This window comes from Sebastes umbrosus, chromosome 12 (genome assembly GCF_015220745.1).
Source record: "Sebastes umbrosus isolate fSebUmb1 chromosome 12, fSebUmb1.pri, whole genome shotgun sequence".
Taxonomy (NCBI): Eukaryota; Metazoa; Chordata; class Actinopteri; order Perciformes; family Sebastidae; genus Sebastes; species Sebastes umbrosus.
The window spans coordinates 17,210,416-17,235,032 of NC_051280.1; the positions used below are offsets into that span (position 1 = coordinate 17,210,416).

General features: G+C 38.2%; 2 protein-coding genes and 1 long non-coding RNA gene across 5 annotated transcripts; 2 read left to right on the top strand and 1 right to left on the bottom strand.

The window, feature by feature from the left end:
- Window positions 1–196: 196 nt before the first annotated feature.
- LOC119498667 lies at window positions 197–8,456 on the bottom strand. The gene is made up of 3 exons (XR_005209160.1): window positions 8,320–8,456; window positions 948–1,033; window positions 197–680 (listed from the first exon to the last, which is right to left on the bottom strand). It is a non-coding gene; the product is annotated as an uncharacterized LOC119498667 (long non-coding RNA).
- vps4b (vacuolar protein sorting 4 homolog B) lies at window positions 1,447–12,695 on the top strand. Of its 3 annotated transcripts, XM_037787707.1 has the most exons (13): window positions 1,447–1,602; window positions 2,787–2,898; window positions 3,164–3,312; window positions 7,098–7,209; window positions 7,511–7,661; window positions 7,829–7,887; window positions 8,069–8,188; window positions 8,339–8,495; window positions 8,608–8,756; window positions 10,433–10,514; window positions 10,601–10,820; window positions 10,926–11,066; window positions 11,150–12,695. In XM_037787707.1, the coding sequence occupies exons 1-13, from the start codon at window positions 1,582–1,584 to the stop codon at window positions 11,249–11,251; spliced, it is 1,575 nt and encodes a 524-aa protein (XP_037643635.1). In that variant the 5' UTR covers window positions 1,447–1,581; the 3' UTR covers window positions 11,252–12,695. The 3 variants fall into 3 exon arrangements, with proteins under 3 accessions (XP_037643635.1, XP_037643637.1, XP_037643636.1); XM_037787709.1 differs by lacking the exon at window positions 2,787–2,898 and having other exon boundaries at window positions 1,470–1,602; XM_037787708.1 differs by lacking the exons at window positions 1,447–1,602; window positions 2,787–2,898; window positions 3,164–3,312 and adding an exon at window positions 5,622–5,870.
- Window positions 12,696–13,875: 1,180 nt separating this feature from the next.
- Window positions 13,876–22,631, top strand: kdsr (3-ketodihydrosphingosine reductase). The gene is made up of 10 exons (XM_037787710.1): window positions 13,876–14,489; window positions 16,075–16,164; window positions 16,439–16,495; window positions 16,634–16,699; window positions 16,792–16,887; window positions 17,528–17,719; window positions 18,709–18,792; window positions 18,878–18,961; window positions 19,784–19,885; window positions 19,996–22,631. The coding sequence occupies exons 1-10, from the start codon at window positions 14,298–14,300 to the stop codon at window positions 20,113–20,115; spliced, it is 1,083 nt and encodes a 360-aa protein (XP_037643638.1). The 5' UTR covers window positions 13,876–14,297; the 3' UTR covers window positions 20,116–22,631.
- Window positions 22,632–24,617: the final 1,986 nt, after the last annotated feature.

The following is a 24,617-nucleotide window of genomic DNA, read 5'->3' on the forward strand; positions in this document are numbered from 1 at the left end:
TACAGAGAACTAATGCGTATTTTACGCGCATATAGGAAGGCAGCTTTATTTGTAGAGCACATTTCAGGAAGAGGGCAATTCAAAGTGCTTTACATAGACATTCAAGAACATTGCGACAAAAGTGCAAAAGAACATTAAGACATAATTAAAACAGTTATAAAAACATAAAAGATTAGAAAATAAAAACAAGCTAAAAATAAAAGCTAGGATCGAAGCTAAAATAGAGTAGAACACACAAGAGTAAAAGTTATAGTGTAGTATAAGATCATTATTTGATTTAATAAAAGCCAGCAGCAAACAGTAAAGTTTTAAGCTTTGATTTATAAGAACTATATACTTTTTTTGTATCCCCATACTTTACAATCATCCTTCAAGGTATATGGTAATGTGAAATAGACACTGTATTATTATAGTCACAGTGAGAAGTATTCTGCAGTTTCAAAGGGCGATTTGAACTGGCTGCCACTTGTGCAAATACAAAAAGAAAAGTGTGATTATGAAATTAAAAGAAATTGTCTGGCCATAATGATAAAGATGGAAGATGATTAAGTAAGTAGTAAGTAAGTAGAGTTTATTTGTATAGCACCTTTCACAGATACAAAATCACAAAGTGCTTTACAATAATAAAAAATACATCAGTCAATATTAAAAGTAGCCATGACAAGCACAGGGCTGTCAAGCTAAAAACACAACAAAACAAACAAATGAGGACAAAGACACATGGACAGGTAACAAATACAGTCAAGAAAAGGCCAATAAAAGCAATACATTAAGTGGAGATGATTATTCAGACGAATTAACAAAACTCTGTCTAAATAAAAACGTGTTCAGCTGCTTCATAAAAAATAAGGTTTCTAATGCTGTGTAATCTATATTTTTTTTATTGATAAACAATATCTTATTTATATACTTTAATATATGTTTTTGATATGAAAGTATAGTATTACCTCTTAAAGCTGGATCATAGGAGCCCCAAACCTGTGAAGTACCCCACCAAGTGGTTGATGCTTCTACAGTGATCTTGGGGTGACCTCTAGTGGAGAAAAACAGGCATCACATGAGAGAGTCACTAGTGGAGTGGGTTTCATTATGACGTACAAGCACACGAGTGATGTCTCCGGTTTATACGTCTCTTGGCCTCTTTGAAAGAAGAGCTACTGTATTGTGTTACAACTCACTTCTTTTCTGTCTTACTTTATATGCTCATCTTGTTGTTGTTGTTATTTCTACTATCCCCAAAATGACTCTCAGTGAAAGATAATAAGCGTAATTGTGAGCCAGCTGTTTCTATTTTGGGTCATTTAATACAGGCTCTGCAACTTGTCTTTTGTAAACTTGCATGACAACAATTAGGCTCTGAGCATCGTGACTCAGTGGCAGGAGGAGGCTGCATCGTTGCCATTCCTCAAACTAACTGGGCAGGCTGCTTTCTTGAACGCAGCGCTGACGGAGGGAGTGATAGATAAGCAAACAGGAACTTGTTATGCTGTGACATACTGTAAGGCTGGGTAAACGAAACAAGACTCTGCTGGGGATCGCGAGGTTGAATCTGTTGTGTTTTTAATTCTCACAGGACTCCACATGGAGCCAACAAATCTACAGGTAGGGTGAATAACTTTATTTAACTGACTGGAAGCATGTCGATGGAGTGAAGTGTAACAAGTGTAATGTACTGTAGGAACAAACACCGAGTGTATTCTTCCCTGTATGCCACCTGACAGGTTTCATTTTGACCAAAGCTTAATTTGGAGTCGAAGTATGTCTAAAGGTATTGTGTGCTTTATTAAAATAGCCTTTTTTATTAAACTATTAATAACACAGATTCAATGACAGTCTGTCAGATGATTCATTCACAATTTATTAAATGTTTTTTAAGCAGTAGGAATAATGTGACCAAACACAAGGTTCAATCTGTGATCTGATTGGTTTAGAGCTGATATGCAGTGTTCTAATAGCAGGTACCCTAAAGGTACTCTTAATAGATGATGGGAATTCACATAGACCCTCTTGTGATAGCCTATAAATAACTAATTGTCCACTCAATCTGCTAAGGCAGATGCTAAGTAGACAGTTTACTCTTACTTTGTTTTAAAACACAAAATCACCATATAACTGAAGGTAGTTATGAGATAGTTGCAATTTAGATACTACAATTATTTGGTCACTGGCAGATTTTAACTGACTATAAAATGAATCATGTATTACTTGATTGATTGACCATTTACTCTAGAAAAGGTCAACACTGATAATTCCCATGAGCAAATATTTGGGACATACCTTTTTCACAATTTTGACATTTCGTGGCACAAAAAGCACATGCGTAATTAATAACACTACAAACAACTTCATTCAACTTTGGTAAACCAGTTCCAGGGCCCTGCTATTGTGGCGTGAATTACTGGTACATTTTGTCATGATTAATGTTATTAATTACATGTGTGCTTTTCCTGCAATGACAAGTCAAAACACCTGCTGTGAACAAGGTCTTTTATGACTTAATAAATTACTAAAATGATCAACTACTCAGTCAGTCGATTCATCATTTCAGCATTAGCTCCAGAGCATTTTAATAAATTATTATGATTTGTTTATAATATGGTACTAGCCGATTTGTATAACAACAAAACTGTATTATACTACTTTTGCTTTGGCTGAAGTAGATTTATGCAGGACACTGAGATGATGTGAACTGACGAAGTTTGAGGTTCCAATAGAGTCTCTGTCATGTGGTGATTTCAGTAGAAATATAAGATATGATAGTATCTGAAATATTCCTGCTCTTTCAGAAAGCTATTGCCGTAGCACAGAAGGCTTCAGAGCAAGACCAGGCTGGGAACTATGAGGAGGCCATCCGCTCCTACCAACATGCTGTCAAGTACTTTCTGCACATTGTAAAACGTGCGTTACTACAGCTGGAAACAAAATGCATCTAATGTCACATAATGAGACATTTCAGGAGTCTGTACAAGAGTGTGAATCACTGTCATTGCCTGACAGACCAATTAGAAATCTACAAGTGAAATTACTCAACTATTAATGTTTTTTGTTTGTGTTTGTGCCAAAATCCATCCTCGTAAATTGTTACAATAGATAGTTTTTAAAATGTTTGTAACAAAATCAACATTACAGAATGCTATTAAATGAATGTTCTCCTTCCCATCAGGTGAACCGCAGGGTAAAGATGGCAACCAGAAGATCAGAGATAAATGTAAACAGTACCTGGACCGAGTGGAAGAACTACAGGGGCACCTAGTGAATAAAGAGATTGTTAAAGAAAATGAAATCGAAGCTTCGCAGCTTCCAAGCATGCAGGTCAGCCCTACATAATATTTGTTTTACAAATATGGATATTATTTTTGATGATAAAATCAGACTAATGTCTAAAGTTCACAACAGTGTGGATGTGCTGCAGCAAGAGTGGACTTTTCATTTTTTTTTAACTTAATTCAAGACTAATTCATCAGTGGTGGAAGAAGTATTTGTAAGTTAAAGTAGCAATACCAGCACCAAAATAGACTGAAAGTACCAAAAGTAAAAGGCTCATTTCAGAATCATATATATAATATTATTGGATTATATTTATTAACGCATTAATGTGTTCATTACTTTAATGTTGCAGTTGCTAAAGGTGACACTCAATTTAATTACTTCATATACTGCTGGATAGCTTAATCTATAAATATAATTTAGTTGATTTATATGTTGTATTAATAATGTAAATCTGCAAATAACTAAAGCTGTCAAATAAATATAGTGAAGTAAAAAGTACAATATTTGCTTCAAAAATCTAGTAGAGTATAAGTAGACTGTAGCAGAAAATGGAAGTACAAGTACCTCAAAATTGTACTCAAGTACTGTACTTGAGTAAATGTACTTAGTTGCTTTCCACCACTGTAGTAATTAATGTTAGAACGACGGAGTTAATAGTTCATTCATAGTCTGGTAGTGTTTCATTTTGGCAAACCCATAGACTGTTGATAAAGGTAAGAGCTATGGGTTAACCACTAACCAAAGACACCACATAACAAGCCACATGACAGACAAATAAGAAAAGAAAGAAAAATAGTAAAATAAGACTAGAGAAACAGAACTGAAACAAACGGGAGGAATATATAGTCCTAATTGATCAGTGAATATCTTCACGGTCTAGTTTTATAAATTTTAAAGTAAAAACGCAGTAATGTCACTAGACCAGGGGTCTGCAACCTGCGGCTCTGGAGTCACATGCGACTCTTTAGCCCCTCTCCAGTGGCTCCCTGTGGATTTTTAAAAATGGAAATGAATAACTGTTTTTTGTTTACATTTTCATTTTCATTTATCATTGTTGTAGGTCTATGGTATGATGGAGCATTAGGGCCACATTGAGGAAAAATAAATAAAGCAGAAATTACGAGAATAAAGTCGTAATAATATGAGAATAAAGTCATAGTTTTATGGGGAAAAAAGTTGTAATATTATGAAGTAGTAATTTTACGTGTTATTTTCTTTTTTTCTCGTAAAGTAATGACTTTATTCTCGTAATATTACAACTTTTTTTCTCGTAAAGTAATGACTTTATTCTCTTAATATTACAACTTTTTTTCTCGTAAAGTAATGACTTTATTCTCGTAATATTACAACTTTTTTTCTCGTAAAGTTATGACTTTATTCTCGTAATATTACGACTTTTTTCTCGTAATGTTATGACATTATTCTCGTAATATTATGACTTTTTTCTCGTAATGTTATGACTTTTTTTCTCGTAATATTATGACTTTATTCTGGAAATCTCAGATGTTTTTTCCCTCAATGTGGCCTTAATACTCCTTCGTACACTTGCACTTTGGCCCTCACTGCATTAGACTTATATACTATATACTTAGACTATAAGCTGTGTTACCTTCATCACAATGCTCAAATGTTTTGCAGCCCCAAACAGATTTTTTTATTTTTATTTGGCTAAAATTACTCTTTTGATAGTAAAAGTTGCTGACCCCTGCCTTAGACTGTATGACAGCAGTGATTCATGGAGAGACCTTTATCTGATCAGCTAACATTTCTACCAAGCAGGTGAAATATAAAGTGATATTGTGGTTTTAGCTGACGTGTGTCGCCTCACTGTTTTGACGGATGCTCGCTCACATTCAAGTAGCGTGTGCACACGGGCGAGCGTGAGCAACAGGACACTGACTTTCGTTGACTTAACGGCCCCAGGTGTCGCTGTTAACAACCAATTTCTGATTCTTACAAACAGTCCCTTTAAGTACTGTACTTGACTAAATGTACTTAGTTGCTTTCCACCACTGTAGTAATTAACGTTAGAACGACAGAGTTAATAGTTGGTAGTGTTTCATTTTGGCAAACCCATAGACTGTACATAAAGGTAAGAGCTATGGGTTAACCACTAACCAAAGACACCACATAACAAGCCACAATGACAGAAAAAGAAAAAAAGAAAAATAAGACTAGAGAAGCAGAACTGAAACAAACGGGAGGGAAAATATAGTCACTAATTAATCAAATATCCTCACGGTGCAGTTTTATAAATGTTAAAGTAAAAACGCAGTAATGTCACTAGACTGTATGAGCAATGTACTCTGACCTGTACCAAGGCTACGTCGTGACGTCATTACGTCTTGACGTCATTGCATTCCGTGAACGCGAGTATCGACTGTCCAATGCGGAAGTTTCCTCCTCGACCTGCCTCGGTAGCGATCTCAGAAACGAAAACAAGCTTCCTAAAAACCTCGATTGTCGTGTAAACAGCTTACTTGTATGGTTAAATCCTAAAGCAGGGTGTTTATAAGTTGTTTCTTCACGGCGGCGTTACAGTCCTCTCGATTATTGGGACACGTGATTAAGCCATTATGACTACCAACAATAATTTACAGGTAAGTTGTAGCACGGCTGGCTTGGCTGGCTAAAAACACGTAAATACTGCACACAAAGTTGTTCACATCTTGGACTAAACTGAAAAAAAGTAATCCTAGTTGTTGAAAACTGTTGTTTTGTTGGGTGGTGTTCAGTTTAAATGCGTCCGACTGTGTTAAAATAGCGTGACATTAGCTGCTAATTAGCATGGTGAGCTAACTTCACTGAACAACAAAGACTACCAAAAAGATGACCCGTGTGTGTTATAAAAGCTTTCCTCGTTTACAGTAACTTTATATGCACTTGTGGCAACTGACTTATAACATTAGTGTGAGTTTGTTTTGACGGAAAAGACAGCTAGCTAGCTAGCTAGCTAATGGGATTACCCCTGTTAGCTAGCGAGCTAACATGGTTGTTATTTGGCCTTTTGAAAAGACATCATCCACTTCAAATGGAAAGCAAAACTGTTGACGTTATTATTCTGTACAACTTGATTTACCAAGTACACATTAGTTACATATTATAGCTACGATAACAAAAAGGAAGTGAATGGAAGTGCATTCAGATTCAGGCACTCCTACCTCAGTGTGCGTAGTGTCAACACATAGGTGACAGGTGTAGCATTACATTGGTCTTCACTTATAGCTAGTAGATTACAGTATAGTATACTACAGTAAGTATACTGTATGAAGGTTGCCTGCGACTGGCATATTCACTTAAGGATTTGTCACTGTTATTCAGTATATTTAATAACTTTTCCGCTTGCATTTGTTATTTAGTTTGGATGTTTTATTTATTTATTTATTTTTTAATTTAACCTTTATTTAACCAGGTAATACTCATTGAGATTAAGAATCTCTTTTGCAAGAGAGACCAGTCCAAGACAGCATGCATTTAAACATACATCAAAGTTTCAGACGCCACAACATAAAACAAATGCAAAATAAATACATAGCATAATATCATACAAACCACATAAAATCAAGTGTTTGAAGCCAACGTTAAAGTGAAAATATTCAGAAACACAGACAGCTCCCGATTGACTCTGCTTCTAGATCTTTCATTAATGTTTTAAATTCATCATTCATGTTTGTTTTGGTTGTTTTGATGGTGTCCTAACGCTTTCACAATTCAAAGGCATTGTCATTAACCTCGCACAGCTGTCTTGTTTTCTCCATCAATTGTAGAACCCAACACCTGTTAGTATAACATTATTATAACATAGTTGTGTGTCTCTGTCATTTTAGAAAGCCATTGATCTTGCCAGCAAGGCGGCTCAGGAGGATAAAGCTCAGAAATACGAGGAGGCTCTGCGTCTTTACCAGGCTGCTGTCCAGTACTTCCTCCATGTGGTGAAATGTAAGGCTTAAAACAGCACATTGACATTAAGTGTACAGTGTCCACACACAGTCTGATACTCACAGCTGTTAGCCCCAACAGGAATCACAATCTGATGATAATCCTTCTTGTCATATTCTTCATATATCTCTCAAAATGACATGCAAGCTATTCTGTACACTGTCACACTGTCAGTGGTAATAGCATGTTAGCGTTCTGTTCATTATTCTTGCTATGAAGAAAGTGATGTCTTTTTTAGGAACCTACATTCAAACCTGAAATAATTTTGTGTACATTTTTGTTTTGTTGTTATTCCTGACAGATGAAGCCCAGAGTGACAAAGCTAAACAGAGCATCAGGGCAAAATGTGCTGAATACTTGGACAGAGCAGAGAAGTTGAAGGAGTATCTAAAGAAGAAAGAAAATGCTCCTCCCGCTAAGCCTGTCAAAGAGTCACAGTCTGATGACAAAGGGTGTGTTTATGGGTGGGGCAGATGTGATGCCATTCAGACCTGGATAGAAAATCAGTGTTCCTTTTGATATATATGAAAATATAGTGAATTATTTGGACTTCAGATATAGACACAATTGTATATACTGTATATATATAATTTTTATAAATACATGTTTGTGTTTCCAGGAATGAAAGCGATGAAGGTGACGATCCAGAGAAAAAGAAGTTCCAAAATCAACTCTCAGGTTTGTAATATTCCTTTTGTGGACTATTGGGCCTTCTGCTGGCTTTATATTTTTTCAATCTGAACTGAGTTGTCGTAATATTTGTTGATTTCTTGGGAGTTTGTTACATGCATTCTGTCATAATTTAGGCCTTAGACTGACTCACTTTAGACTCCTCAGAAATGTAATGTTTTTTTCCCAGGTGCAATTGTTATGGAGAAACCAAACATCCTATGGAGTGACGTTGCTGGTTTAGAGGGAGCCAAGGAGGCACTGAAAGAAGCTGTTATTCTTCCAATCAAATTCCCCCACCTTTTCACAGGTAATTAATCTTAATTAAGGAATGCTTCCTCATTGCTTTGCTCTTAATAGACAGAAGCCAACATATATGTTGCATGGAATAATCAGATTGCATTTGATGGTTTTTGGTGATAATAATAAAGCCTAAATTACCTTTTTGCTTGACTGACAGGAAAGAGAACTCCATGGAGAGGGATCTTGCTCTTTGGGCCTCCGGGTACAGGAAAGTCCTATCTGGCTAAAGCTGTTGCCACAGAGGCAAACAACTCAACCTTCTTCTCCATCTCCTCGTCTGACCTTGTCTCCAAATGGCTGGGAGAGAGTGAAAAGTAAGTCATATTAACGGTAATCAACAAAAGCACAAGTGAAGATGAATGTAAATATACTGCAGCCAGCAGCACGTTGCCATTTTATTTCTTAAACTTGCTTGTTGCTTCCCAGGTTGGTGAAGAATCTTTTTACCCTTGCAAGGGAGCACAAGCCTTCTATCATTTTCATTGATGAGATTGACTCCCTGTGTGGCTCAAGAAGTGAGAACGAGAGTGAGGCTGCTCGCCGTATCAAGACAGAGTTCCTGGTTCAGATGCAGGGTAAGTCTGATGAGCCGAAACAATTGTTTGTAATTACAGAATTATGTGATAAATGAAATGAAATGTAGTCACTCAGTATTGCATGTTAAACGGTCCCCAATTTTAGTGTTAAATAGTTTCAAAAATCGGAGATATAAGTGGAGCAACGTTCTGTAGAATGAGTAAAAAGCCTTTGAGATCTAAAATGGCAGTACATGTAGAAAATGAATGTTTATGTATAAGTGAAGCAAACCTTTCAGTTTCTTTCTGCATCCTACATTTTTACTGGAATCATGTAGTTACATAGCATGGGATAGACAAATGTATCACCATAGAAACTCGCGCTGTGCACTGAAGAAAAGTATAGCCGCATTTGCTGGGTGACTAGAAGGTACCTTTTGTGCAATCTTACAATATTCTCACTACATAAATCCAATGGCAGAACTTTGAGATTAATGCTTTTCATAGGATTTGTTCCAGAGTAGGGCAGTGGGCAGACTCTCACTCTCTCTTTTCTTCTCCCTGTTCACTTATTTCTAACTGAAGTGTGAACAATTTGAATGTTAAATGAATCACATGGAGCAGAAAATTGCTGCTGCAGTGTGCTAAACAGAATCAAGCTTTACACAATGCTGAATCTGGTCACACCCCCAAACAGATGTCAAGGCAGATAATGCTCTCTGACAGGTGAGGGGAAAACACCTGCTGTGACGTCACTGATTGAGGTGTGGCCGGAAGTGCAACATACTGTGCGTTCCAATATCCATATTACCATACTATTTAGTATGCCAGAAAAATAATTAGTATGTCCCAAAACATAGTATGTCAAATGCAGTAAGCCAAAAATACGAGTCCTCCTGCATCCGGTCGCATTTTTACAGTATGCAAGCCGGCATGCTTTTCGGGCTACTCTGACCCACAATCCTCTGTTCAGCAGATATGTGAGCAAGAGGGTCAAAGGTCAAGGCGCCGGTATGTCCCAGTTGTATGCATACTGCATGCAACAGTACAAACTTGTAACTTGTAAGGGCAGCTGCAGTATGTGCTAAAAGTAAAACGAAAAAGTAAAAGTATGGGATTTAGAATGCACTCATAGTCTTCAGATGAAAACACACTGACAGCAAATTTCATAGACTTACTTCTTCTATATGCATACTCAGTTTGCAGTAACAGGGTTTCCCACACAAACTTGTTGAGTAGTGGTGGTAAGCCACCCAGACCTTGACACATCGATTTTGTGTGCAGATGACGGCCTGAACTTTAGCCAAACTCATTAAATATGTGGTACACCTGTGCTCTTTTCCCTTGAGCTTAATATTTAATTTCATAAAAATGTATTAATTTTCATGAAGGTTGTTTTTGATTCAGGTGAGGTGGCATGCGTCCGCGATTAAACACTGTGGGACACCATTAATATGCAGATTTGCAAAAATCTCATTTTGATTCATAATTTTGTAACTTGCACCTAAATGGTCTATTTCTTGTCTGTGTGACTAGCAGTATGTTTCAAAAGTGTTGAACACAAGAAATCTGCTCGTCCCTTTTCTATATTTTGTGGCAGCTGCCCTGAAATGTAACGTATGATCACAGATCTAAAGAAATCTGAGGGATCATCATGTGTCAATGAAAGCACCAGAGTATTATTATTTAGATGACGTATTTAAGTGTGTACTCACCCTGACGTTTTCATTTTGCAGGTGTGGGAAATGACAACGAGGGAGTGCTGGTACTTGGGGCAACAAACATCCCATGGACCCTAGACTCTGCCATCAGAAGAAGGTAATTGTTATTACTTGGTGGTGAAAGTTGTTCGTAACCATGTTGTCATTCACCTTTGCTGACTGGACACCAATAATACTCTTCAGATTTGAGAAGAGGATCTACATCCCGCTGCCCGAAGAGCACGCCCGCTCCTTCATGTTCAAGCTCCATCTGGGCTCGACCCCCAACAGTCTCAACGACAGCGACTTTGTCACTCTGGGCAAGATGACCAGTGGATACTCCGGAGCAGATATCAGTGTCATTGTCAGAGACGCTCTAATGCAGCCTGTTCGAAAGGTCCAGTCAGCAACCCACTTCAAACGGGTACGTCTTTTAAAATACCTGTCTTCGTTTTATGTTTCAGTGTAACATGTTTTAGTTGACTAATTGTCACTTTTGTTTCCTTTCTCATATTGTGATTTAAATAAGGTACGAGGTGCATCAAGAACTGACGCCAACGTCGTTGTAGATGACCTCTTGACTCCCTGCTCACCTGGCGATCCCTATGCGGTTGAAATGACATGGATGGAAGTGCCTGGGGAGAAGCTATTGGAACCTGTAGTAAGCATGGTAAGGATCTAAAAATACTAGATGGTAATATAATTGCATATTTGAATCCTTGATTTAATATCATATTCTTTTCCTCTTTTCAGCCTGACATGTGTAGGTCTCAGGCCAACACAAAGCCAACAGTCAATGAACAAGATCTGGATAAACTGAAAAAATTCACAGAGGACTTTGGACAGGAAGGCTAGGAGGGATGATTGAGCCAGGCCAAACCAAAGCAAAGGAATTGTGATTGTGTCTCTTTACTGTCCTTGTCCCTTTTTTGTCTCTCTCTGTCTCATCATAACCAGTCACCAGGCTTCATGGTTTATCATAAGTGGACAAGATTACTGTGTTGTTTTGCCAATTTGATACCCACGCAAAGGGTGGAAGGACCTTGTTTTATTCCATGTTAACCATTGTCCAAAGAACATTAAAGACTTCCCATCTGCAGCCGACCCGATAAAAGAATCAACACAACATAAAGAATTTAGAGGATTGTTGGACTTTAAGACTAAAGTTATTGATTAGCAGAATACCCAAGAAACTTAGGGAAACTAACAGCAGACATGCACAACAATTATTGCAAATAAGGCTATTGAAATCAATATAATTTATTTTCAGTTAGGACTAGCTACTTTCCGGTCAGAATACATCTCACTAGGCTAATAAATACCCCTTATGTATTCTATATTTTATATTAAGAAAACAAGCATTTTATAGTGTATACTGTTCTTTGTGGAATGTATAAATCTTGGTCTGGGGGAGTGAAGTGGGGCATGAGTTCATAGGATTCGTTGCGGTGAAATATATCAGTGTTGTCTCAAGGTGGTGGAAGTTTAAGACTTTTGAGACAGAGATACTCAGGATGAGAGCTGCATTAGACCCTGTGGAAATTTTTGGATTGTTTATCCAGTTTCCTAACAAAGGACAATTGTATTTGTTTACTCATTTGTCATTTGAATTAAAACACGGCTACAAGGGTGGATCACCAATGGTGCCAGACCAGCATTATTCTACAATTTTTCAAGGACTCAATAGTTTGAATTGCTTTGTCACTCAGCTCATAGTTTTTTTTTTCACAACCTACTGTACATATGATTCATTACTATCCACAAGCTATGCTGGTTATCCTTAATATAAAGTGCAAAAAAACGAAGCCTTATGTTACGATACAGTCACATTATGAATTTTGATAAAAACAAGACCGAGTTGGACACTGATGGCTGAGGTGGAGAGATCATTTTGTATACTTAATATAGGGATGCATCTCCACTCCAAGCATGAACTATATGTAGCCATGAGTGGCAGTGTGCACCATGTGCCTTCCAGAAAGCTGCAAGATTATTTTTTATTGGTTTATTTCTAAATTGGTCATACTGCTTATATATCCAGTGCTTTGTCACTACAACTAAGAAATGTATAATACTTCATTTCATGTAAGCTCCTTTAGAGATTGTATTCCACTGTGCTCTTTTTCTCCTACGGTGTGCACACTATCTCTTTTTGAGTTTTTGATGGGGAACATCTTATTTTTCTGTAAATGTCTATACATATAGCCAACACTTTTCTTTGTGAAGAGGTCACCCATGCATATGATTTTCTGTTTTTGTTTCCATAATGTAAATAAAAGTTATAGCTAAGTCAAGAAAAGCTGTTTACTTTTTTTTGCAACAAATTCACCACTTGTTATGGATACGGAATTACAATAGAGATGTAACGTTAGATTCATTAATAAAGGTTTCACAATTTAAAAATAGCTAGTTTTTTACTGTCTCTCCTCAGTCGACATACCTGGTGGCTAGTTGGGTTGGTTTGAAGTAGTGATGTGTCAGTCGCAAACGAGCTGGTTCAAAGAGCCGGCTCTTTTAAGTGAATGATAAGAGCCGGCTCCAGTCCGAAAGACGTTTTTTTTTTTTTTCTTTAATTAATTCAAGGCAGAATGATAGGACGATCTTCTCCGCACCACGGGGACTTCCATGCACTGACTGTGACTGAATGTTGTATTACTGACGTCTGTGCGACCAATCAAGTGATGACAGACAAGGATCATACCATCAAGCAGGGAGGGGCGGGGTTGCACAGCGCGCTGACGGTCTACAGGTACAGAGCAGGAGGGAGAGGAGGAGAGAAAGAGAGAGAGGAGTGTGGTGCGCGAATAGCAGACGAGATGAGTGACCGTCGGAAACGAAGCAGCATGTAAAATTATGGTGTTCTGGAAATTATAAGGTTTAGCATAATTATTTTGAATAATTTAAGTGATATCCTCCTGAGACCCAGCCCATTGACATGTGTCCTCTGTAGTGGACATTTTGTCCACATGCATATCCTCTTACTCTTTTGACCTACTCTATCAACCCCTGGTGTGTTGTAAAGAGGACATCCTAGGCTTTCCAGTGATATGGCATGTGTTGTTTTTTTTAATCAATTTGAATGTATTCTTGGTTTAATATCACTCTACAACCATAATCTGTTCATTTTTTAGTCTTTTCACACTGAAAAAGTCCTGTAGTCCACTACAGTGGACAATAAAAATAAAGTTGAACAAGCCTAAATTGTTAAGATTTTCGTTTTAACCCTAAATAAGAAGGAAATCACAAAAAAAGTAATTGGAAGACCCTTTTTTTAACTCGGTTCCCAGGAGGATATATGTGCACACATACTAATCATAGGTCAAAACAGTGCTAAATGTGTCTGAATTATAAAAAGGTAGAAGTGGTAAAACAAAGAACCGTTCGGGAGCCGAAAGAGCCGGCTCTTCTTGGTGAGCTGAGCCAAATCATCCGGCTCACTAAAAAGAGCCGGAATTCCCATCACTAGTTGGGTGACTGAAACCTGAAACGGATACGACGAATGAGGAAAAGGAAGCATTGCATTGTGGGAGTTGTAGTAAATGCACTCTCGGGCTGCGTTTAGATTCTACAGAAATAGTCGCCTTGAGAACTACAAGTCCCAAATACGACCGTTGATCGTCCGTTTACAGTGCACAGTTCGATTTGTTTTGGTTTATGCAGACTGCGCTTTGTCACTGGTGGAGCCAAGGTCCACCTCGGTACTCTTTAACCTGGTCGTTACAGATCTTTGACCCACTGCCAAACCCCCGAACAACTCCTCCTCCTCCAGAGCTCTGTGTGTTCGCCACCTCCCCTTTTCAGGGCCGTCGACTCGCCTCCGTAGCTCTTGTTATCGGACCCCCATAAAGCTGGCCTGCTAGTTTAGTTAGCAAACAAGCTAACTGATTGCCAGATTTCACCCATGTCCCCTGAAGAAGAAGGGTTGAGCTCAACGTTCACGGATTGGCTTTTCATCAACTCCTGGTGGCTCCTTCTACCGTTCATCATGCTCCTCGTAGTCGCTGCGTTCATTGTCGCCTTCGTGTTGCTGTTGTACATGATATCGCCTCTTATTAGCCCCAAACCTCTGAAACTGAACGGGGCCCACGTCGTGGTAAGTGCACCGAAGTACTAACTAACGGTACTTATAGGTTGGTAACGGTAGCTAGGTAACAGTAGTTAGGTTGGTAACAGTAGCTAAGTAACGGTAGCTAACGTCCAGTCATATAGATTGATAGATAGCAGTCCATATTCAGTCCCAAAACTGTTTTATTTTTTATTTCATTCTGTTTTTTATGCAAATAATGTTACTGCTAGACAGTCCTTTTACATTAGCTGGATGAAAATAATCCCATTTACTTAATATATAATAATATAGACTGGAAAAGTGTTGCTATATACATTTCTGGTCTGAATTTAGTAAGCAAATTTAGTTTATTCTCAATGCACTTTTAGATCTTATCTCTGTTTACATTTTTATTTTAAAGGTTATTGGTTTGCTGTTAGATGTGTGCATGTTTCTATGTAAGCTATTGCTTTTTTCAATTCAGGATTCAGATTTTGCATTTAAGAGGATATTTTTGCTATTATTTTTATATTGATGCAAATGCTGTTTATGATACAAACCATTGCAATATAATAGATAGATAGATAGATAGATAGATAGATAGATAGTTAGATAGATAGATAGATAGATAGTTAGTAACTTTATTGATCCCTAGGGAAATTCAAGTTTCCAGCATCACAGTTCCATAGTGCAAAAACATGTTAGTAAAAAGGCAGTAAAAAAGTTAGAAGTACAAAGTACAAAGTACAAAAAAATATACCAGATATAAAAATACAAGGAGATGAAGAAAACTGTTAAAACTGAATATAGTGCAGGGTAACAGCTGTGATACACGACTATTTAAAAAGTGAATATAGTGCAGAAGAGACTGTTAAAAATTAATATAGTGCAGGTTAAAAATTAATATAGTGCAGGTTAACTCCAGTAGCTTAGTCACAGTGAGAAGTATTCTGCAGTTTCAAAGGCGATTTGAACTGGCTGCCACTTGTGCAATGCCAAAAAGAAATGCTGGAGTTTGATTATGAAATTAAAAGAAATTGTCTGGCCATAATGATAAATATGAAAGATGATTAAGAATGTTTTCTAATACTGTGTAATCTATATTTTTATTGATAAAATATCTTATTTATATACTTTTATATATATTTTGATATGAAAGTATATTATTACCTCTTAAAGCCGGATCAGAGGAGCCCCAAACCTGAGAAGTAGAAAAGTTAGTAGTGCAAAGTACAAAGTACAAAAAAATACAGTAGTGCTGCAGCGACACTGAAATGGGGGAGATGGAGACAGACAGACAGACAGAAGAACATGTCAGCCTACTGCGCTGCCCTGCTGCGCGAAGCTTCGAATACCTTCAAATATTTCTTACCGAAGCTTCGAAGCCCAAATAATGGTATTCAGGACAGCCCTAGTTAGGTGTACCTAATAAACTGTCAACAGAGTGGAATTTGACTAATTTCATTATGCAGATGTGGTAACACCATAACAGAACTGATTTACACATATTTATTCACTTAACTAAGTTGCATTATGGAAGCATAATTATGTTTACCTGCACCCCAGCCTCTGAGTTGCAGATCAGCAACCCCATATTTGACCTTTGATCAATTGATCTTCTTTGAATTTTCAGGTGACAGGAGGCTCAAGTGGGATTGGGAAAAGCATTGCAATTGAGTGCTACAGGCAAGGAGCATTCATCACTTTGGTGGCACGGGATGAGGTTAGCACAAACCACATTCAATCAATCATTCCTCTCTCCTAGTCATGACCTGTTTGTTGTTATAGCCAACTCGTTTGATGTCAAACACAGTAAAATATATTCTAAAGGTTAATTTGCTCCATGTCAGTTGATGGATGTGCTCCACTTACATGCAAGATATATTTTGTGTTAAACAGTTCGCTTGTGATGTTCTGAAGGTTTGACATGTTTTCATTTAGTGAAATTTTGATGACTGTTGAGTTTTTATAACATCAAATATGCACTTTTCCCTTAGGCTAAATTGCTTCTAGCAAAGAAAGAGTTGGAGAAATTTGCCATCAATGACAAACAGGTATGGGTTTAGCATTTATTTAAAGGTACTACATGTAACTTGTCCCCTGTTATGACTGCATGTGTTCATATAGTGCATAAGAGCTGATGCCATTTATGCATTACATTGCATAAGATCATGTACTATTTCCTTACGCAGGTGGTGCTCTGCATATCAGTGGATGTTTCCAGTGATTATAGCCAGGTGGAAAGTGTGATAAAACAGGTAATGTGACCCTCTTGGCAACAGTGGTACATCTCAGATTCCTTTAATAATTCAGTGCTAAAGTAGTGAAGTGGCTTTTTCCTGTCGTGCAGGCTCAAGAGAAGCTGGGGCCTGTTGACATGTTGGTGAACTGTGCTGGAACATCCTTCTCTGGAAAGTTTGAGGAGGTGGAAGTGGACCGCTTTAAAGTAGGTACCTGGCGAGTGTAGCCAAGACACAGTCATGGTCTTGTTTATGTTCAGAAGTCAATAAGCTACTCTGAACAGTACTAAAACAGTTTTAATAAGAAGTATTCACTTCTCATATTTACACCTGTGTGATTAAAAAGTGTCAGAATGAAAAAGGATGTAGTTTTATGAATTTAAGTTTGAATAGGGCCATATGTTTCCAATAGGAATGAAACTTAACATACACTCATGAAATTTTCGATATGAGAAGTAATACTGATAGTTTTAATTTATTTATATAACAATAAAATATTGCTGTTTAGCCATCAGACCAGTGTGACTTAATGACTTGCTTCGCAAAAGCTAATCTATTTAATGTTGACCAACATGGTGGATTTGCTCTAAGACCACAGAATTGATCTTAAAAATGTGTTTTGTGCATTCAACTTTTACTAAATAGGTAAATGGGAGATTTGATAGCTGTCTGGCTCTGTAGGAGATTTAGTTACTGTCAGAAAAGATTAAGAGGAGGTTAAATTCCTAGGTAATACTTTATGCAAATTGCAATGAGTAGTCAGGTTTTGGAATAAGTAGCTACATTCATGCAGCGCTACACTGTGGACAACCTTGTATGTGTGAACTTTGGTCTTGTTGCTAACAGAAACTGATGGAAGTGAACTACCTGGGCAGCGTTTACCCGACACGGGCCGTCATAACCACTATGAAGGAGCGAAGAATGGGCCGCATCATGTTCGTGTCCTCCCAAGCAGGCCAGATCGGCCTGTTTGGATACACTGCCTACTCCCCATCCAAGTTTGCCCTGCGTGGCTTAGCAGAGTCGCTGCAGATGGAGGTGAGTTTGTGGACTCTTAAAAGAATAGTTTGGTTGTTTTGAAGTGGGGTTCTATGAGGTACTTATCCATAGTCAGTGTATTACCTACAGTAGACAGTTTTCAAAACCCCAGCTCGGAGAAACAGACAGGAGTTTTACCACACAGAAGCAAAGTAATGTACTGCTATGGACGGGGCCGGCAACAAATCATATTTTAGCTACCTAAAACAAAGGCCCACCAAAACAATTCAACTACAGTTTAATAAATTCACTGCTTTACCTTGCCGTCCGACAGGCATTTCCGATGGGAAATTGAGCCATTGTATCCATCTATGCTCTCGCCAAAGCCACCAGACTCCCATTGGAAAAAAAATGTAATTATACCTCGCAGAACAAGGGGGTTGTTGGTCTACCACTTCCTCGACTGGTTAGTTTGTTTGTGCAATTATGTGACTTTGGTGAATCCAAACTCATCAAAGTCACACAAACAAACTAAAATCAGTTTTTTTCAATGGAGTCTTGTTGCTTTGGCGAGAACATTGATAACTACTTCAGTTTCCCGTTTTTTACATGTTTTGCTGCTGCCTCCGTCCACAGCAGTACATTGCTTTGCTTCCATGCGGTAACACCTGTCTACTTCTCCAAACTGGGGGAGTGCTGACCGTCATCTACTGTAGGTAAGACACTGACTATGGATGTAAGTACCTTATACAACCCCAAACTATCCCTTTAATGCTTGAATACCCTTTTAAACAGATTTCCACTGCACACCAAGCAAACACACTGCATTGCAAATCAACTTCACAATGCATCTTGTTAAAATAATTTAGCACATTGCGGCTGAGCTGCTGGTGTCAATTTTATAACAAGGATTCAAAATCTATTAATAGGGGGCATTCATACTTAATTTTATTGCCTTAAGACTTTTTTGTATAAAATGTTGATTGTCATCATCAAGGCCAAATAGTACGATATAATATTTAGTGAGTGTTGCTGTTCTTCTACTCCAGATGAAGCCATACAATATCTATGTGACTGTGGCCTACCCCCCTGACACTGACACTCCAGGATTGGCTGCGGAAAACAAGATAAAGGTAAACATCTCTTTAGCACAATAAACAGTAAGATCATTTCACTTCCTGTTCCCCCCTATGTAAAGCCCTTTCTTTTCTCTAACAGCCCCTTGAGACCAAGTTGATCTCGGAAACCTCTGGAGTCTGTCAACCAGACCAAGTCGCAAAAATCATTGTTCGGGATGCAGTGGTAAGATATTCACTTCACCTACCACTGACCCACCATGTTTCTTGTCCAGTTTTAAATATTAAAGGGTAACTTCTGTATTTTTCAACCTGGCCCCTATTTTCCTATGTTTTGTGTATAAGTGACTAAAGAGGACAACAATTGTTTATTAGTATTGAGGGATAACGCTGTAACAGGCAGCTGCAAAAGTCAGTGTCAAGTCAAGTGCTTTTTTTTGCTACTGACTCAGATTGTTATTATAAGTAATTTTGCTAAATACAACCGAACACTGAATAAGACATTTTCAAGCAACAAAAAAAATTATAATTTAACTTAACTTTTATGAAGCGAAAATACACTGTGAAAGGTTTAAAGTTGTAACACGGACAACTCCCAGATTGGACAATGCCGTGGTAGAGACCTGTCAATCACAAGGTAGCCACGCCCTAAAGCATACCCTGCTTTATGGTCTATTTGACTCTAAATGGGACCATAATTTACCAAATGAACATCATGCTGTATTGAAGAAGACTTGAAACTAGCGATTGAGACCATAAAACTCATGTTTACAATGTTTACTGGGGTAATAAATCAAGTGAGAAGTAAGCTCATTTCCTCATACACTTCTATACAATCAGACTTCTTTTTGCAACCAGAGAAGTCGCCTCCAGCTGGCTATTAGAAAAAATGTATAAGGCACTTCAGCATTGGCTTCACTTCTCAGACTCGGTGGTAGCCCACTGGGGAAAATAGGGTCCAGGTTGAAAAAAATACCACTGAAGTTACTGAAGTGGATGGATAATCTGTTGTAAAACCACCCGCCTGTTATTTCCTTTGCTCTTGTAGCAGGGGAACTTCAACAGCTCTGTGGGACCCGATGGTTACATGCTATCAGCCCTCACTTGTGGAATGTCACCTGTGACCTCCATCACAGAAGGTCTCCAGCAGGTGAAGCCATGCACATGATTATAGTCACATTGGCCACAGTAGTGCTGCTCCAGGACGTTGTTAATATTGTGCAATTTACAAATTCTAACCTCAGTTTATCACCTGTACAGATTGTTACCATGGGATTATTTCGGACCATCGCCCTCTTCTACCTGGGGAGCTTTGACAGCATTGTGCGTCGCTGCATGATTCAGAGGGAGCAGTCGAAAGCAGCTGATAAGAGGGAGTAACAGCAGCCTTACCTTCATCACAGCCCAATGCCCCTCCTCCTCCTCCTCCACAACACCCCCAACCCCACCCCATCCCACTCCAGCTGTACAAGTGCACAACCATAGGTGGGAAGAAAGGCCAAGCTTTGAGTGCATATCAACAGATGGGATGAGAGAAAGTGGCAGATGTTTACTCTATGCTTGTCCTCCATAGACTTTCATAGTCATTTTGATTTTTTCTATCCTCTCAGAGCATTCCAGTGACTTTTCAGTTTAATGTGTCCACCTGCTTCTTTTTGTGGGAGCAGCCTTACTTTTAAGGGAATGGGGGCAGACTAAACATCCCACAGCCTGGTTTTAAAGTAGGTAGGCTTTGTAGACCACTGACTAGATATCAGGCTTCCACTTGCACATTGCAGGGTTGTTTTTTTTCTGCACAGAGAAGGAAAAGCAACAGATAGCCTGTCTGACCGGTTGTGCCAAATATGGCTTAAAGTTCCCTCCCACCAGGGGCTATAGTGAAAACCAGAATGGTAACTCTAAGCTTTTGTCATTTTGTGTCTTGTATCGCAAAATTAGGTCCACCTTGTAGGAATTTCACAGTTTTCACTAAATAAGGCCCTTCTTCTCTACCTTTTTCATACCACAAGTCTTTGCAGGCAAAGCACCTTCCCTTTTTTGAATGAATAACATCTGTGTTTGAAACCAGTTGTGACCCTCGGTGTTTTGTTTATGTTGTGGGATGTTTTGTTTATGTGCTATGTGTGTTTGTGTTTGTGTGTGTGTGTGAACCAAGCCTAGATGTGAGACAACAGTACTCTTCAGTGAGAGAGCACGTGTGATGTTATTTTTTTAAATTTTACTAATGCAAAAATATAATTTCCAGAAAATAATAATATTCAAACATTTTAGATGCAATGTTGCAGCAAAAATATTTTTGGGTGACTGAAAGTGTGTGTTTTGTGTTTGCTGTGACTGAGCCAAACCAGTGGGGAGAGAAAAGCCATTAGATTTTATCGTCTCGGGATTAAAACGTTAAAACCAAATTATTTTCTTGGCATCCTATTTTATTTCATTGAGAAAAGAAAGCAGGTACTATGGGTTGAAGCCATGAAATCAAAAGATGGAGGGTGGAAGGGGGAGAAGATAGCACAGGTAATTTCATTTTTCACTTGTGAATATGACCAAGTTCAATACACCTTTTTTTCATTAAATATCTGAAAGGAAGCGTATCGTTTTTTTACATGCAGTTTGATGTGTCGGTGCACATATTCAGCGACCCCAGCCAGTCGAGGTCCAAGTGGGATCCATCATTTGTTGGGGCGGTGTTAAGTCAGGGCAGGGCAGGGCAGGACTTGCTGGTTTCGAGTCATGTCCCTGTAGGTCTAGTGAGGGCGCTAGAGATTTGTTTTACATAAAGGCCAAAATAGTAGAGGGACTGGCATGGAAGTGTTCCTCTGATTTTTGACCTGCTGTCACCCTCTCATGCACAGTTGGGACTCTGCAGCTCCCTAAATGACAATATTGATTCCCTCCTTGAAGAATCTTGTATTTACCACGTTTTTTTTTTCCATATGTTTTGCATATAGAGGGAGAAAAAGTACAGCGTCGACTCTTGCAAGTCTTCCTTCGGTCCATCACAAAACAGGGAGAATGTACTTTAATACAAAGCATACAAATCAGAACGTTATTTTTAAATACACCAATATTTGAATGCCAAAATGTGTTAAGACAATTTCTGTAGATGCAATGCATTTATTTGAGATTAATTTCAATGTTGCTGCTCTGTTGATGTTATAGAGTTAGTTTGTTAAAGCTGTGGAGCAGTGTGGGGACCCATTCTAAGCCTTAAGACGTGACTACTGATGAAGCTAATGCTAGAAGAATGGACCTGTCCGCAGAACAATGTGGTTTACCAGTTCATTTAATACTTAATCTTTAATACTTTTCAGTGTAAAATGCCAACTGTTTTTTGTGTATTTTTTGTCAATTTCCAGTCTTTGTATGACAAAAAGAAGCCTTACAGAAATCCAAGTTATGAAAGTGAGAATGGTTGACTCACGTTTGATGATGTTCTCATTTGAAATTGGTTTAAAAGGCACACCGTCTGCACTCAAAAGCTTTTCATAATTGTACATTTATTGCTTTCAAATCTTTTCCCTTGAGGTAGCAACACATAGTTGATAGAACATGTAGCCCATATAAAAGCAAGTTTTGTTTTAACCTTTAAGCTATGCAAATGAAGCCTATGCTTACAATATGTTTGAACATACAGTCAAGATTTAAGATCTGTAACCGTCACGCTAGTTTCCCTTATTTTAATGGTGTCATCATCAGATACTTTGAGTATTGAACATGAAAGTCATAACGCACTCTTTTGGTTCATAATTCTTTCTTTGCTTTTTAATTTTTTTCTGCCAAAAAACTTAACACCTTCACCTTGTGTGCCATTGAAAGAAAATGTGAGAAGTGGAACGTTTCTTTGTCTTATTTTCTTACATGATAAACTAAATAAATAACTGTGAAGAAAAAACAAATGATTCCTAGTCTTCATCCTTTAGTTTTTTGGTGTTGATGGATGTTTGTGGCGCCAGAGAATAAGAAGACTTGCAGGACAGATGGAGACTAGATAAGGAATCAAAAGAACAGGGAAGTTGTAAATGTTGTACTGCAGGGTTGGATCTCCATCCACAAAGAGGTGGCTGGACCACATCAAAGCAGAGTGGCATGGTCCTGTGCTCCTGATGAATTAACCAGGATCCTCTGAAGAGCTTTTCTTGCACATTTTGGTAAGCAACTAAATGAAGGCTATCTCTGTTTATATTTTTTCAGGGTGAAGTTGTGTGGATTTCAATTTTTCGTGGTTTTAAACATGCAATGTTTATCTTATTTAATGGTGTAATCTTCAGATACTTAATATGAGTATTGAAAATGAGTCATATTTGTTTCATTCTTCTTTCTTTGCTTTTTACTTTGTTTTTCTGCCAAAAAACTTAAAGCTGAAGTAGGCGAGATTGAAGCAAATGTGATTAAAAAAAGTTATTTTTATAAAACGGTCGCTATATCGTGACAGTAGTACAATAAACAGGTAACCTGAAAAAAAATCATGTGCTTCTGTGTCCTCCGGTGCTACTAACGGCATCTGCAATATTTCCCAGACCGGAGGAAAACAAGCAGTCAGAGCTGATCTGAGGTCTGCTGTCCATCTGCTGTCTATGAGAGCCAGCTGTCAATCACTCGCGAACTCCGACCAAACGGTCAAACTAGGCAGCGCTGATCAAATATGAATCAATATTCTGTTACGTTAATGCCTATTTCTCACCTCAAATGTTTTCAGAATCATCTTGTAGTGCACGGTTTAGCTGTAAAATGAGAAAGTTTGTCCACCGTTGTAAAATCTGTTGAAGGAACGCCAAGTCCCGGTCACATGACCGGAGCATAGCTAATAGGAACGCTCTCTCTCTCTGAAATGACCTGTGATTGGTCAAAGTCTCCCGTCACGGGCTAGATTTTTTAAAGCCTGGAAACAGAGCCATGATGTGGTGCAGAAGTCTAGTTATATCTCAGAACACTTGAATTACAATATGCTGAAAGGTTATTATGGAATTTTTGCCCAATGATGCCAAAAATATACTGCCTACTGCCTCTTTAACACCTTCACCTTGTGTGCCGTTGAAAGAAAATGTGGAAAGCGGAACGTTTCTTTTGTCTTATTTTCTTACATGATAAACTAAATAAACTCCTGTGAAGAAAAAACAAATCTAATTCCTCATCTTCATCCTTTAGTTTTTCAGCGTTGTGGCCTAAGATGTTGTCGTGTCTCATTTCAAATTGCTCTTGATGTCGTGCTTTGTCACGGACATGTTCCTTCTGTAATATGCTACTGTATATATGAATGAAGTCTCAGTTCAGTATGAGTGAGTTGGGTCTTTCAGAAGTTTAATGTTGGGGGTTGGCCCGTAAGTATTCTGTTTGAGGAGATTTTAATCTTCCATGAGGAAACTTTCCAGAGCAGAAACTCTCTCAGATTTACAGAACAAAAGGATTTTAGATGCTTTGTTTGTCCCATCAGAGAATAAAAAGACTTGCAGGACAGATAGATGAGATAGGGAATCAAAAGAACACTGAAACTGTTTACAGGTGCATCAATGTTGTACTGCAGGTTTGGATCTCCATCCACAAGGGGGTGGGTGGACCACATCAAAGCACAGTGGCATGGTCTTCTACTACTCCTCATGAATTAACCAGGATCCTCTTAAAAGAGCTTTTCCTTGCACGTGTTTTGGTAAGCAACTATATGAAAGCTATAACTCTGTTTATATTTTTTTCCTGGTGAAGTTGTGTGAATTTCAGAATTTCATGGTTTTAAACATGCAATCACAAGAGGGAAAAAAGTCCAGAGTGCTTGGAAGTTCAAATCAGTGTGATGAAGGTGCTCTTTGGTGGGATACACAAAGGTTCAAAAAAAGGGGGGAGTCCAAGGCACTCTTCTGGCAAAAAATATAAAAAGCCTTTATTTAATT